The 15455-nt window shown below is 37.9% G+C and overlaps 1 protein-coding gene across 5 annotated transcripts; it reads left to right on the top strand.

Annotated features, from left to right (window-relative positions):
- The first annotated feature begins 1503 nt into the window (after positions 1-1503).
- tmem45a (transmembrane protein 45a) lies at positions 1504-10974 on the top strand. Of its 5 annotated transcripts, XM_055060438.1 has the most exons (7): positions 4818-4860; positions 5123-5180; positions 7279-7486; positions 7573-7785; positions 8875-9059; positions 9143-9285; positions 10573-10974. In XM_055060438.1, exons 3-7 carry the CDS (start codon positions 7291-7293, stop codon positions 10667-10669), a joined length of 834 nt encoding a protein of 277 aa, XP_054916413.1. In that variant the 5' UTR covers positions 4818-4860; positions 5123-5180; positions 7279-7290; the 3' UTR covers positions 10670-10974. The 5 variants fall into 5 exon arrangements, with proteins under 5 accessions (XP_054916407.1, XP_054916419.1, XP_054916418.1 ...); XM_055060432.1 differs by lacking the exons at positions 4818-4860; positions 5123-5180 and adding an exon at positions 1504-1739; XM_055060444.1 differs by lacking the exons at positions 4818-4860; positions 5123-5180 and adding an exon at positions 4637-4699.
- The last annotated feature ends 4481 nt before the right edge of the window (positions 10975-15455 follow it).

Raw genomic sequence — 15455 nt, 5'->3', positions numbered from 1 at the left:
TACATGCCTTGAATCATATAATCCTCACGCAGCACTTACAAAATAAAATACTTTCACAGCTGCTAAAATTCTATAGTAGCGCAAACATGAACAAGCTTCTCGAGCCAGACTGTTTGAGTTGGCGATTAAAGCATAAACAAACAGAAGGTGCTGCAAATCTTATGAAAAATACTGCCTCTTCGTTTACACGTGTCAGTAATGCAGTAGCTGGTGATATCAGTGAAAGTACTGAAAGGTTCCTACAAGTTTGTTCACACGAGTCTGCCTTAAATTAAAAAAAAATCTACTGCTTCTGCTGCTGCTGAGTTGCAACAAATAATAAAGTTGTCTCTATGATGTGGTCAAACTCCTGGTATAAAGATAAACTGGAGTGAAGCAATAACTCTTGTGTCCTTGAATGGCTTCGTTTTTACAGTCCTAATTTTGCATGGGCTCATCAGGTGCATCACCACATTTGTATGGCTGCTGGAATCTATTTGGTCTGGACACACAAAGGCCAGGGTGAGTCAAAAATGTCTTTCTCTAGAGGATGACCAGTCGGGAGGAGCTTGTAAAAACGGACAACCAGGACAGAGATTTAGGAGTTTTATGATGCTGTTGTATGTTTGTGATGTGTGTTTCACATCAAATCATGTATCTTCTTATTTTACATTTAATAGCTCAAGTTAATTTGCAGGGATCTCGTTGGGCCTCTTGGTTTACATGAAAAACACAATGCACACTTTAAATACAGACACTTAAGATCAGATGACGCAAAATTAAGTAGCTGAATGAAACACACAGACATTCCCAAACAGGAAAATATGCGATTACTCATAATTCACACAGAAAGAGCTGTGAGGAAAAATTTTGTTGGTACTTTAAAATTCCCAAAGCATGTTCCAGACATCTGGATGAAATTAAATTTACATAACACATTATCATGTTCATACAACATAATTATCAAGTTATTGTATTCATGTTGTAACGTTCAAAAACGTGTCATTTTTTGTGACAGCAAATGTTATGAACTTTTACAGTCACCAAGAAAAAAAAATCAATTAAAAGTTTCCTGCTTTGTCCAATGTACTGTGGGTGTGTTGCTGTTGTGCCAGTGGTTCGCTGAAAGAGCTGGGACTTGAACGCCTTTCCGCCAGCAGCAGTAACTCTCCTTGCTTTGAGGAGGTTTTGAAGAGAAGTAGGGATGAAGGCTCTCGTTCTCAGCGAAAGGGACGTCCTCCTCTTCCTCCTCCAGCTGCAGCGTACGTGCCGGGGTTCTTGTTCCGGTCCGCCCTGCTCTCCCTCGCGCCTCGGAAAAGTAACGGTTTCCTGTGAGGAGAGACGGACCGGGCACGAGCTCTAGCGGGCGGAGAGAAAGTGCACACGTGGACACCGCTGACCGACGGCCCCGGCCGGCCAATGAGAGCGCAAGCTTGTGACGTCAGCGACCACCTCTTCTCCAATGGGAGGGTTGTTTTTTTTTTTCTTCACCGAGCAGCGCTGGCTTGCTGGGTTTAGAAGGGGGGGGGGGGAAATATCCTTGTTGGCATGAAAAAGTTGGGAGAAGGCTGCTGGGAATCTGGCTCAGCCCGCAGACTGCTGATGTTTACTCCGCGTCCAGCTGAAAAAGAGCAGACATCCTGGCTCGTTTCTAAGGGAACAACGATCTATGTGATGGGAAAACGAAAAGGCACACATTATTCTTCTTGAAAATACTTGATTCTTGCGATATTTTAGTTTTCAAAGAGGAGCTGACTTAGGTAAGACTGTTTTTGTTTTGTTTTGTTTTCCCCGTGTCTGAGAATCTAGAGCTATGGAAACTTATGGAGATGTGGCTTTCAGTTGGTACATAATTACAGACAAATACTAAACATAGATCTTACTTTTCTGACCTTGTTAACTCTGCAAGCATGATGACTTTTGAGCTGTGTTGTTAAAACCTAATTAATGATTTCATGCATGCAATCCAAATGCTGTAAAAATGAAAAACTAAACTATTTGTTTTTGTCTGAAACTTTTCTGTTAAAAAAGCCTCATAATTTTTCTCATAAAAATAAATGTCCATCTTAGTTCTAGACTAAGGTGGACATTTATTTTTATGTATTTAACAAACAACTGTGCTGTGATAAGGGTTACCCAAATAATTTTTAAAAATCTCTTTTTAATTTTTTTTAAGAAAAAAAAAACGCCAAACAAATCAACGCTTACAAAACGTCACGCTCTAAATATAGCACAGTTGCACCCTTTCTGAAAAGAACTTTCATCAAGCATTTATGATAATAACTCATAATAAGTGTTTTACGTCACTGTGGAAGGTTTTTATTTTGTTTGGTAGAATTGTTTTAATTGGAGGATGTTCATGCACGACCCATTTAAAGTCGTACAGCAGCATTTCAGTGAGAAATGAATCTAGTTCACCTTTTGGAACCAGATTCCAAAATGGTGGAATTCTCTTGTACTTTTGGATATTTTGGTGCTGCATGACACAATTGTGGTTCAGTTTAGAGCTCATGGTTAGACAATCTCAATCAGGATTTTCTGATAGAAAGAAAATATATCATGGCTCCATACCCCGCAGAAAGTTGTCAAGGACTTGAAGAAGCAAAGCAACCCCAGAGCATCACACTGCCATCACCATGTTCAACCGCCATACGATGTTCTATTTCCCAAAATGCTGTGGGTGGTATGTTTATGTTGAATGAAATGGGACGCATAAAAGCTCCATGAATGATGGAGTTGTTATCTAAAGCAGAAGAACACAAATGTGTGATCTAATTTTGGCAGGTCAGTCACTTGTAGGAAGCCTACTCCTAGCAGTCAGACTTGTTCTGTGAGGCTGGTGGTAATCGGACTTTTAGAGATGGAGGGCTCTATCCAGAATATTGACAATAACATTACCAAGTTGGTATCAGTATTGGATCGATTCCAGTGTGATAATATCGATACTTACGTTTCAGAATCATTCTTGAAATGTTATTTTATTTCCGTGTGGTAGTTTCTCAACCTTACCATAAAGAGACTTTGTTTTCAATTGCTCTTAAATGATATTTTTCTGCACTTTGTAAATTGTTTTGTTTTTCTATTCTTACTGTTTATTATATAGTGAAATCTAGTAGACGCCTATACATTTTGTCCAAATTCTGTTCTAGATTTGAATAAAAGGAGAACAACAACAACAAACGTCTAAAGGTCATAAGTTTTATGATATGTCAGACTTAAACAAAATGTATCAGTATCAGCATCAGAATCAGCTTCAGTATTGGCAATACTGACCTTGTGTTTAACCCTCTCCAGGCAGGTGTTGCAGATTTGCAACATCTTAGCCGGTCTTTTCAAGTAATTTGAGCCTGAGAGGATTAATGGATATTGGATCGATTGCCGCTTGATTAAAAATAAAAAATAAAAATCTGTAGCACTCAGTCAACTTTAAGAAGGCCGGAACTGATGGTAAAGTGATGATTTATTAAAGCCATCCTTGCATGTAATCATCCACTGCACAATGTCATCGAGAGAAATAAAAATTGGAATCATTTTTGCCATTAGTGAAGCAAAGCTCGTTACATTGATACAATTTCTTTCATGAATCATTCATAAAGCAGTCACAGAATTAAATTACTTAAATAAACTTCAATTGCTGTTCCCCTGTCCCCTTATTGACTGAAGCCAAATTTAAGTTGCCATTTTTTTTTGCGTTTTTCTGTCTTGCTCTCAACCTTTTTTTTTTTTTTTTTTTGTGGCAATGAACCTTCTCGGGTAGCTCTGTTGTTCTCTTAGCATAGATTCGTCAAACAGAATGTTGCCAAAATAAAAGCATGGAACTTTAACAGCAACTACAAGTAACAAAGTAACATTCAGTTGGCCTTTACAAAATCAAATTGTATCAACTCAGCTTGTCACAACTGAATATTAAAACTGATTGATCTTGAATATTTACCCTGGTGAAAAATCAATATAATAAGTACATTAAATCTTAGCATAATTGAAGTCAGAATAATCATCAGTATTCTCCAGGTTAGTTAAGGATTAGTTAACTTGAAGTATGGTATTTTGGAACAACTAATTTCGTGCTTTGTGTATTTTAATAGTAATTAAATTGTGGCAAAGCACAATTTGAAGTGTACTAAGTGTACTAACATGCTTTTTTGGAACAACTCAAGTTATACTTACGTACACGGCTTTAAACGTGCTTGATTAGTACATCTTAAGTGTACTATTTTTGTGAAGGAATTACATTTAAATATAGTTTAAGAATATCTTTTAAATTTTATACATTTCATATATTAGTGTGATCACAGTGTGCTCCAATTACACTTTTGGTTTACTATAATTGCAAATGAAGTACACTTTTCAGTGACTTAATGTGTTTTATTATCGTTCTTTGCCACTTTGTACATTACATGCTTCACCAGTACACAAAAGAGTCAATTACAACACACTTTGCAGATGAAACAAATGACTTTTAGTTTTCAGTATATTCACATTTTTAAAGAGACCGATATGCTATCAGAGAATTGTACAAACTGTCAGTACATTAAAAGTTTGCACGCAACATGATAATGAAAATTAGCATAATAAAACAATAGGTACACGTCAGAGAAAATGAACAAAGAGCAGATTATTGTTTTAGTACAATGTCACAGTATTCCAGCGTGACTAACAATTTGAAGACGTGGCCTGTCTGTGTGATGGAGTTTTCTTTTGGCAGCGCTGTGGATGCGAGGTTTGTTAAAAATTTGCTTATTTATTCTTTGAATTTCTTCTTGTTTAAACTACAAGTTGTTTCTTCAGACATTTTATTGCTGCGCTTGGCACTTGGTGGTTACCATAGTAACGGGTAACCGACAGCTCGTGCTGCTTTTTCCGTTGCTCTCGGTGACCGTGGTGCGTATCAGAATCAGCTCCGTGTTTTCTGTTTTCTTCTCAAGTGTTACATTTTAACGTATATTTGAGGCAAACTTGATAGCATGCAGTGTTTCACGAGTCATTTTGCTCTGTTTTGTGTGTGTTTTTCTTTTTAACTGTTGGCATTTTTAACGTTACGCCGTTTAGCTATGTTTAGTTTTAAAAATGCTAACTGCTGACGACAGCTCATTGGGAGCTATCGCTTTGTAGTTTGGTTACTTATTTTATTTAATGTATATAGAGGCAGAAGCTGTTGGATTGAAGTTATCCACCATTTTGATTTCCATTGAAACGTCACAGTAAGTTATTATAATTTTTTTTTCCTTTTCAACAAAATAGTAAAAGACTATGAAGGCACCTAGCAAGGCATACTTAGTTAGCATAAAGTAGCATACGTAAACACCGAAACTATTTCATTGCAACATATATAGTCTTAATTATTAGGCACTATTTACAAAGTACTTACAAATATTAGTGAAATGTATTTAATTTGAGATTTATTAAGGTTAACTAAAATATGCACATATAAAATACCACCAAAAACACAACTTCAGAAAAGTATTGTTTTTGTCTGTCGTATATTTTTAAAATGCACATTTAAAACATACTTTTATACAAATACATGTAAAGTGTATTTTTAAAATGTAACTTTAGTTATATATTTAATTGGAATTCAAAGCATATTTTAGGAAAAAAAAAAACAAGCATACTTTTAGAAAGTGTACCAAAACTACATTTTTAAAGAGTACTAGAAGCTTGTTTCTAAAAGTGTATTATTTGAGATTTTTAGTGTAAACTTAATAAGTGAACCCACTTGATAAGTGTACTTCAGAAAAACAGTATGTATAAAACATGCTTAAATGTACTAAACTATACTACTTTTTTTCACCAGGGTTAAGCACAAAATAAAAGTAAAAATTGAAAAAATCTTGAAGCAGGTGACTGCAGTATGCCAACAATGTTCTGTGATGTAGCATATGCTACATCAGTGAATAAACCACAACAAATGTCCAGGTTTTCCTGAAGTGAATCAGCGTCTTGACCCCAGCTGGCTGCCATCGGTTATCGTTGCTTATTGTGTGATTAAGGCCGACCAGACTGATGGCTCTTCCTGTGACACTGCAGTGAGGCAAGGCACGGCTTCGCCATGGCCGCCGAAGGGTTTTCCTCTGCCTGAAGAGCTCACACTGGGAAAGGAGCCATCTGACACACAGATGAGCTCCATTTAACATATCAAACGCTATGTTTCAAGCAAGGGGCGATGTTCAAAAGCTTCCCTTTGTCATTTCCATTACAAAGGAGAGTACAGCTGAGGTGTTTGGGGGTATTTTTTATGCTCTCTTGTGTTTTTCTTTTCTAGGCTATTTCATTCCGTGTCAGGAGGTTTTATTTTCTTTTTATAAATAATGTTTGGCTCTATGCTATTAAAAGTTCAAGCCCTTTCCCCCCCGATGTAATTTTCTCTCCAGCAGATGTAGGTCTGCTGCTGTTTACCCAAATTATAGCCACTCCTTCACTTTTTCCATCTCATTTTATGACACGCCTCCCCCGTCTCTGTGAATTATGTACTGCTCCTTGTGAAAGTGTTGGCCCTTCTCGATCTCCTTCACGTTTTATCACGTTGCTGCCGCAAAACTGCAGCGCGTTTTATTGGGATTTTGTTTTAAGTGTCAGCGTGAGGTGAGGGCAGGACTGGGGTGTTTTAGGAGAGGGCTAGGGTACTATGAAAATCAGAGACGGAGCCATGGCAACACTGAAGGAGTTGGATCAAAAGGCTTGAAATGGTAATTGCAAAGGACAGTTGCAGATTCAATTCAAATGAGCTCCAATCTGATGATTAATACTTTGTGAAGGGCTGTCTTGTTTAGAAGCTTCATTGGCTTTTATTTCCTTCTTTTTTGTTTTTGATTTTTGTGTTTTATTTTAGATATTTGAAAGGTCTTGCAGTTCCAGTGTGTGGTGCTCTGCGCAAAATTAAAGTTTATTGGTCTTTGAGCGAACTTGCAATATTATCCTGTTATCGATATCGTCACCTTCCCACAATAATGGCTTAAGGGATTTTGGAAAATAAAATGACAATTTCTTTCTTTCCACAGGATGTTTATGGCAAAAGAAATCCCTTGGATGTATCACTTGAAAATGGTCTCAAAACAACAATATTATCATTTATTGCGATATAATTGTTCACCGTCCAGTAAAACTTGCTATTTTGAGGACTGTCACAAAGTTCTCCTTTTGTGTTTTTGGCAAAATATGAAAAAAAAAAATCATCTCACTTGTTACAGCTGCACTGAGATGAGATGTTTGCCAGACTTCTCTTAAATCACAGAGAGAAGAGGCTAATCCAGTCCACCCATGGGATTGGGACGATGATTGCTCTGGCTTGCTGTCGTGCAGGTGCTGTGGATCATGGGCAGCTTTCAGGGCCACGTTCTCCCCGGGACCGTATTCCTGATAATAGGGATGTGGTGGGCGGGAAAGTTCTCCCTCTGGCACACCACCCGCAGGAACAAAAGCTTTGGCTCCACCCGGCTCGCCAGCAGGACCTTACAGCGACGCCTGGAGATCATTGAAAACATTTTTTTTCTCTCCTGCTCTCTTATTGGTGAGCAGGTCTCTGTTTCTTCTACAATTTTTTATTTTAAAATTGTCCGAATGCAGGCGGGCTAACACTTCCTATGCACTCCCCAGGTATGATCTGCGAGCAGTATGCTGCAAACGGCCCGATGCTTCATTTGCATGACTTCTCAGGGAAACACTGGGAGCAGTTGCACATCTGGCAGCACACAACCATGTACCTGTTCTTCTTCCTGGCCGCAGTTGTGTCTCTGATTGTCCACACGACCAAGGCATTGCCGTTGGCCCTGGACAAGCTGATGCTGGGGATCGCATTCTTTGTCGAAGGTGTGTGCTGTGTCCCTCTGTGTGGAAATAATTCAAATTTTAATCTTAGAATTATGACTGCAATCTTGTTGAATCAAAAGTCAGAATTCTCAAAGAAACATCTGGATTCTTCAGTAGCCATAATTTATTTAATTTCAATCTTGCATTGGGAAATTGAATCCTCTTCTGTTCCAAAACAAACACCAAAGCTTCACATTTCTTCCCTTAGGTAGACGTTCTTACTTCCAAGATTGAAATTGTTCGCCGAACATGATGTTCCCACCTTCTGACATGTTGATGGCAAGATATGGCTTTAGAAACAACTGTTTGCAGCAGCAGCAGCAGGCAGGCAGGCGATTCTGTGAGAAATGTTTTTGAAACACCAAAAGTCTTGAGAAAGGGGTGGAGTGGAGGTTTATTCCGTCCAGCTGGACAATGACCCTAAACACGCAGCCAGAGACTCAGGATGGTAATCCTGTAATTTCTGGATTTGCCTCTGCTTGATCACAGCACAATCAAATGATTCAATTGCTAGCAGAGCTTTGTGGAACTTAATTTCATGCTCATTAAAATGAGGTGTGTTCTCAAAATCCACACATGGAATCTCAAATCTAAGTTTTTGCCATTCATGGCTCAGTCAAAGTCCACACTTAAACACAAATCAGAATCTTTGAAAATTCACGTCCATCTACAGTCTGGCTGAGCTTAATCTTTGGGGGTTTTATTGTTTGTTGTTTTTTTTTGCAAAGAGTAATTTTTGGTCTGCAGACCAAACATGGCAGATACGTCCCTGAACGAACAGGAAGCTGCGATTTCAGTCATTTACAAAGAACTGAGTGGGACGTTAGAGTATACTGGACACTACACACAGCTATTTAGTCAAATTCAAAAATACTTCATGGATCCCAAAGGGAAATTAAATGCTGTTCTTACTGATATTAATTCAACATTTTTCAAAGAAATTCTTAAAAACACCTATCTTATGAAATTCTGAAGAGGTATAAAAACTTTAGCAGAGCCCCATAAGCAGATGAACTACATTAACAATTTTTATAAAGTCAAACTCCTTCCTCTGTTTCTATCAAGTTCCGTTTGTTTTCTGTTGGTCAGGGTTCCTCTTCCTCTACCACCTCCATGGACGGACCATGCTGGACGTCCACTTGCATCAGCTTCTGCTCTACGGCATCTTTGGTGAGAGTCTGATTTTTTTCCTGGAGGTCTTCCACAGAGACAACGTCATCCTGGACCTGCTGTGCTGCACCCTCACCCTCCTGCAAGGCAGCTGGTTCTGGGAGGTAAATCTGCCTGGGATCCCATGAAAGCCGAAGCTCAGATCGGTGGCCGCTCCTCTCACTCTGATCTTCCCATTCGCTCACAGATTGGTTTCGTGCTGTACCCTAGTAACGGCACCGTGTGGGACATGAAAGACCACAACACCATGATGTTTATCACCATGTGTTTCTCCTGGCACTTCGCCTTTGCCATTCTAGTCGTCGGTGTGGTGTACGGCACCGTCAACTGGTAAGAAACTGCTTTGTTTGATATATAAAGAACTGTTTGAATATCCTGGAATGCTCCCAGATTAAAGCGGACATATCATGCTTTTGAATTCCTCCTTTTAAATCATTCAATTATGGTCTATATAGAGTGAAACTGCAATGCTTTGGTCTGAATTTTTTGTTACTGTAGCGCCACATGCCCCTCTTTCACACCCTTTTTCTGAAAGCAAGTCGTTTTGGTGCAGTCTCTTTAAATCTTTAAACCCCGCCCCACCTCCAGATCGCACAGTGTTCCACTCCTCTTCATTTGCCGATTTCTGCAATTCGATAGCAGATATGCAATTATGGAGCGGAACTGAAACTTTTTATTTTCAAATGAATTAAAAGAAAATGATACAACAATGTGAATGAACATGTCTAGTGAGCTACAGTGCCAGGAACCCGACTGACTGGATTTGAATCATGTATTACCCAAGACACACAAAAAAAGCCAAACTCTTTATGTAACTACACTATTCAAAACACCCAATGGGGTATTCAGCAGCTACTTAAGAATCTAGCAGCTAGCACACACTACTAACATAAGCAGAAGCCACGTTGCTAATGCTATCAGAACAATGGCAATGGCAATGTGTTGGTTTCATACCAACACAAAATAAACTTCTGTCTAAAATAAAGTTTGTTGTCATCTTAGCATCTTTAGCAGAAGGATCAGACAAAGTCTTTTGGCAAATACTTATTGTTGCCAGCTGAACTTGCTCAGTACTTGATGTTGAAATGCTGTAGGCAAACAGACTTTAGGCACTCATGAGAGTAAATGTCCAAGAAAAATAACATTTACCATGCCTTTTGAAGATTTTCTGACACTAGTAGATGGTGTAATGAATTGTGTGGGTTAGTACACCCAAAAGTCGGACATTTTGACTCATTCGCATTTGGCTTTTGTATCCTTGAACTTGGAACACAAAGACATTGGGAGAAATAAAAATGGCGGCTCTGCGACATTGGTTAGATGGAAGTCTATTGCCTTTTTTAGCAGCTCTGCAGCAAATACTGCGATGAGATCGTCAAGAAATATAATAGGTAACAGAGAAAACTAATTGCACTGAATAATATGACCCATACATAATATGAAGATGTTTATGTAGCACCACAAGAGGCTAAATTCAACTTCCTATAGACCCCCAAGTACACAATAAAATGAATACAACAGTATGGATGGATTTTGCACGGTGTGTCCTCCTGAAAGCACTGTAGCTCTCTGGTTTATGTTACTCCTAAGTGGTGTTTATTTTTGTTTTCTCTTCAGCGTGGTTCGCTCCAGACTCAAAAGGACTCCACCGATGGAAATGGGACTTCTGAAGCCCCGGGAGCGGGATGCCGAGTCAGAGGATGAGATTTTATGAGGACTGTTGTGCAACATTTCCGAAACAAATCAGGGATGTGAAGCTTTCATCTTCAGCAGCAGTACGACTAAGGATGTACACAGGCACACAAAACAGGGCTATAAAAATGCTTTAGAGATATATTGTTTCCTCGGCCTTATTTAATCAGCTTTAAAGCCTTTTAGCCTGACTTGTAATTTATTTTTGCAATGACATGAAGCTGATTTCTGCCATATCTTCATTACCTGTACAATATTTTGTCACCTGTTATTTGGATTGTTTTCATCTATGTCTGTGCCAACATGTTAATAAAACAGTCATCTTCATTCCCGTGTAAAAAAAAATGCAACTTTATAAGTTTGCCTTTATGTGGCATTGTGTCTTTTTTCTCTTGCGAGATCAATAGGCTGATTTTTATTTTTTCAAACGGTGTGAATGTTTATGTTTTGCTGTCTAATACGATTCTGTGGCATGCCAACCAAATACAGATTATCAAGTTGCCTTATAAGTCACTTTTTTATAACTTGAAGTCACCGGATCGCAATCCAACAGAGCACCTCTGAGATGTGGTGGGTTAAGAAATCGCAGTGGTGTGAAAGCAGAGCTCAAAAAATCTGTTTTGCTTAAATGTTTTGCTGTTGTTCCACTTCTTCTTTTTTTTTTTTAGAATCTTTTTTTTTTTTAGAATCAAAACACAAAAACTTTGAGAATGGGACCAGACTTTAACAATGTTTAGGATGCAGTTGCGACAAATAAAGATTTCATAAAACTGAAATTGTGTTTTCACTCATCTTTGCTTTGTGTTGATTACGCTTTAAAATATGTGTAGCTTTATGTTTATGTCAGATCATGATTCCTCGGTTAATGTCAAGCTGTCGTAACAGACATTTTGAATAATTGTATTAAAAGTGTGATGATTTACCCAATGACACTTCATGACAAGTAAAAGTACATATATAAATATAAACCACCTATGTTTAAAGTTAAGTTTTCTAGCTTGGGTTGCACATATAACTCCATTCAGCTCCATAAATTATTTTGTAATTACAAAAGAAAAATTAACTTACTAGACTGGGTTAATGGGTATTTTAAAATGTAATGTGCATCGAAACATCCCAACTAACTGTGGAAGGATTATAGTACTTACAACTTCAGGTGGTTTTATCAACCCAAGCAGCTGCTGTAATTAATCTATTTAATCAGAAAATATAAGGGGGAAAAAAAGTTTGGATTTTGCATGAATTTCAGAATTTTGACAGAATTCATTTTGACTTCACGCACTCTTCCTGATGTTGCGGGTTTTGTCTCTCTATGCTGAACATCTGATTGTTGCCGTGTTCACGGCAATAAAATAAATAAATAAATAAATAAATAAATAAATACACGTGCAACAGATTCACAAAAATAATAAACTGTAAAGATCTTCTATTTCAAAAAGACTAAACACTCCAAGACATTAAAAAAGGATGACAAAGTCTGACGCTGCTTCCTTTCAAACACAAACGCCCACATTCCTGTTTGCAAGCCATAAAATGTAGAAAAGCATCATTTAGATGAGTTGTATTAACGAAGAAGGCAAAATCGGGTAAGGATATCATAAAAGATGCATTAAAATGTTATATTTTAGCCCGTTTGATCCAAATGACATACATCCAAATGACATACATACAAAACACATCGGAGTGAGACCTCTTCTCTGCTGTGCCCGGATATGAGTGACATGAACACCTGGCCAGGTGAAATACTGACAGCTCCTCTGACTGATTCTCAGTTTCACTGCATCCATCCAGAAGTGCCAGGTTTCTCTTCCCGAAGAAATTAGTTGTATTCCTCGTTTTATTCGAATTTCTCAGGACCCAGACATGTTTCAGTCGATTAAGGACCGAAAGAAGGACGACAAGGACAAACCGAAGTTTTTGCAGGTAAAAGAAAAAAAAAAACAAAAAGAAACATCTTCACCTTTTACGATTTAAACTCTGAGTCCAGCTGGATTATCAAATGACTATTCTGTCACTTTTGTATTAAGGGTCGAGAGAACGACCAAAAAGATAAATTGAAGATTTTCCAGGTAAAAGAAGAAGAAAAAAAAAGAAAACATCTTTACCTTTTATTATTTAAAATGTGAGTTTAGTTGTATTATCAAATGACTTTTGTAATTTTTGCATTAAGGGTCGAGAGAACGACCAAAAAGATACATTGAAGATTTTTCAGGTAAAAGAAGAAGATAAAGAAACATTTTTACCTTTTATTATTTAAAATGTGAGTTTAGTTGTATTATCAAATGACTATTTTGTCACTTTTGTATTAAGGGTCGAGAGAACGACCAAAAAGATAAATCAAAGATTTTCAAGGTAAAAAACAATTCATCTTTACCTTTCTAATATTTAAAGCTTGAAGTTTAAAGCCGCGTTCTTGCAATTTTGCTTAAGCCACCAAAACTGAAGGCATCCTCCACAAACTGGGGACTGAAGGGATTCATCTGCTGTTACTTCGTGGGAGTTGGATCCATAATTCTGGTTAGTGATTAATCAGAACTTAATTGGTATCTTAGCCCCCTTTTATTGAGGTGATCTCGTCCCTACTCGAGAGGGCACCTTTATCATTATTAATATGTTACTTGAAAATAGTCTGGAAACAACAATATCATTCTTTTTATCGCAGTAATCTCCATCTGCTTGTAAAATTTGCCATTGTGACAGACAGAGTTAAGATTCAGCTTCAGAACAATAAAAGATGTGTAATATTTGCATGCTGTCCTGTGTGTCTGTCAGGGAGTTTATGTGAGCTTCCTTCCTTTCATTGGAATTCAACTCTTCATTGGCCTCTATGCTTTTGGGAACATTTTTGCTCTTTTCAGGTAGGCGTTAAAACAGCGTAATGGGAAAAAATTCAGATCAAATCAACAACACCTATTGGACACTTTTGTACAGTGAAGCACAGTAATATATTATACACATATATATACAGCACATTGTTTCTCGTGGGGCCAGTGAAGCAGCTGACGAGGATGTGCGACATGTCCAGAGTGTTGGCCACCTTCACCATGCTGGTAAGAGCACACAAATTAAATACAGCATGCTTTTATTCCATAAGAAACATTTGTAATATGTTTTTCCCAGATCCATGTGAATACATAGAAAAACGACAATAATAATAGTAATAATAATAATAATAAAAGAAAATCCATTGTATACATGTTTGGACATAACACAAAGTGAAATAAGGAACAGAACTAGAATAGCATTAATTTTCCAGACAAGACTGCATCAACTATTGAAAATTTTAAAAAATTGTTACAAGTCTGCTCAGGCAGTGGGATTTGCTGATGTCATCCATTTGGAGTCTTCCTTTATAGAAATGTATAAAAAGTGATAAAAAGCAACAGTAATATGAACTTCTGACTGACTGTCTCTCATTCGGCATCACATGTTTTCCTGAACATCCTCCATTCATGTTTGTATGCATCATTATTATTGGCCTTTTATTGTTTTTTTTTTTTTTTTGTGGCTAAGTGTTGACAGCCTTTACACAGAATGCAACTTGGAAATTCCTGTGGCTTTCCTGGCTTTTAACTGGAACCCATCAACTCGACATTATTCTCAAGTTATGACAAGTCATAACTTCCGTTATAACATTTTTCCCCAGAAGTTGTGACTTCTGGGGAAAAATGTTTGCTGTGCTCAGTAATCCAGTTAACAAAGAGGCAGTAAGCAAGCCAACTATGATGTGTTTCCTTAGATTTTGAAGCATTTAAATACAAAAAGGGATGCTGAAGAATTATGCTGAACACTGCCATGTGCAGTAATGTAATGTCCCGAGTTTTAAAAGGACAAATAAACAGTTTGTAGCTGTTACTCTCATTGTTTTATATGTTTTGTCCAGGCCTGCATAGTTTTGACTCCCTTTGCAGCTCTATGGGTGAGTGAACGTCACAGCAACGCAGACCCTAATTACAACTTCTTGGTTTTCTCAACGCCGACCACCGTGCATCACCTCAAGTCATTTATAATTATTCATTTTGTGTTTCAGTGGAACAGCTACGGGTTAACTATGCTGTTTTGCGCTTTGCACATATTGTCATTTTCCTGGTGAGCTGCTCGTCCGCCTCCAGTTCTTCAGTCTTTACAGCAACAGTTACTTTGTGACATTGAATGCGTCTTGTTTGCAGGTACAGCTTGTCGTTCACGCCGTGCGTCAGGTTGGTCGTTGCAGAAGCAATTACTTGAAAATTCTGCACAGTGATACAGTATCGTAGTGCTGCCTGCATGTCTGATTTATGTGCTTTACGTTTTCAGGAAGTTTCTGAAGATGTTCTCTCTTATCAAGCTATGAAGCTCGCTGTTTTTTGGGAGCAAGGTTCGAGATTTGCTGGGACGGGCTTATCGCTGATAGAAAATTTGTATCTTTCATCTTCTTTATTTTTATTTTTTTAATTACGGTGATTTATTGAATTATTTTAAGTAACTCTCTACACTTACTCACAAGCACGGCAGAGGAGGGGTGATGGTTTGTTTTACTCCTCGTCAGCTGGTGAGAATCTTGGTTCATGATAGTCTTCCAAAGAACTGCGTTTTATGTGTTTGCCCTGGAAGGCTTCCACACCGAATCCCTTCTGATCAGTAATTTATACTCTGGCATTTGTTTCGTTTTCTTTTTAGCCTCCATTTCTGTCAGCGTGTTGGTCGAATGCCTGGAGAAAACATGGTAGCAAAACTGACACGAAACGACTTCAGTGATGGCTGCAGCCATTTCTAAAGACGGTTGTGAAAAACAAAATTTTTATTTGTTCATAAACTCCCTCTGATTG

The sequence above is a fragment of the Poeciliopsis prolifica genome, unplaced genomic scaffold (genome assembly GCF_027474105.1).
Source record: "Poeciliopsis prolifica strain line A6 unplaced genomic scaffold, Auburn_PproV2 SCAFFOLD002, whole genome shotgun sequence".
Taxonomy (NCBI): domain Eukaryota; kingdom Metazoa; phylum Chordata; class Actinopteri; order Cyprinodontiformes; family Poeciliidae; genus Poeciliopsis; species Poeciliopsis prolifica.
This window is presented reverse-complemented; position numbering and strand designations above follow the sequence as displayed.

Excerpts from the sequence above, each read along its gene's own strand:
- tmem45a (XM_055060432.1), top strand. The coding sequence starts at position 7,291 with ATGGGCAGCTTTCAGGGCCACGTTCTCCCCGGGACCGTATTCCTGATA. Across the intron at positions 7,786-8,874 it reads GATCGCATTCTTTGTCGAAG|GGTTCCTCTTCCTCTACCAC; the intron begins GTGTGTGCTGTG and ends TCTGTTGGTCAG. Across the intron at positions 9,060-9,142 it reads AAGGCAGCTGGTTCTGGGAG|ATTGGTTTCGTGCTGTACCC; the intron begins GTAAATCTGCCT and ends ATTCGCTCACAG.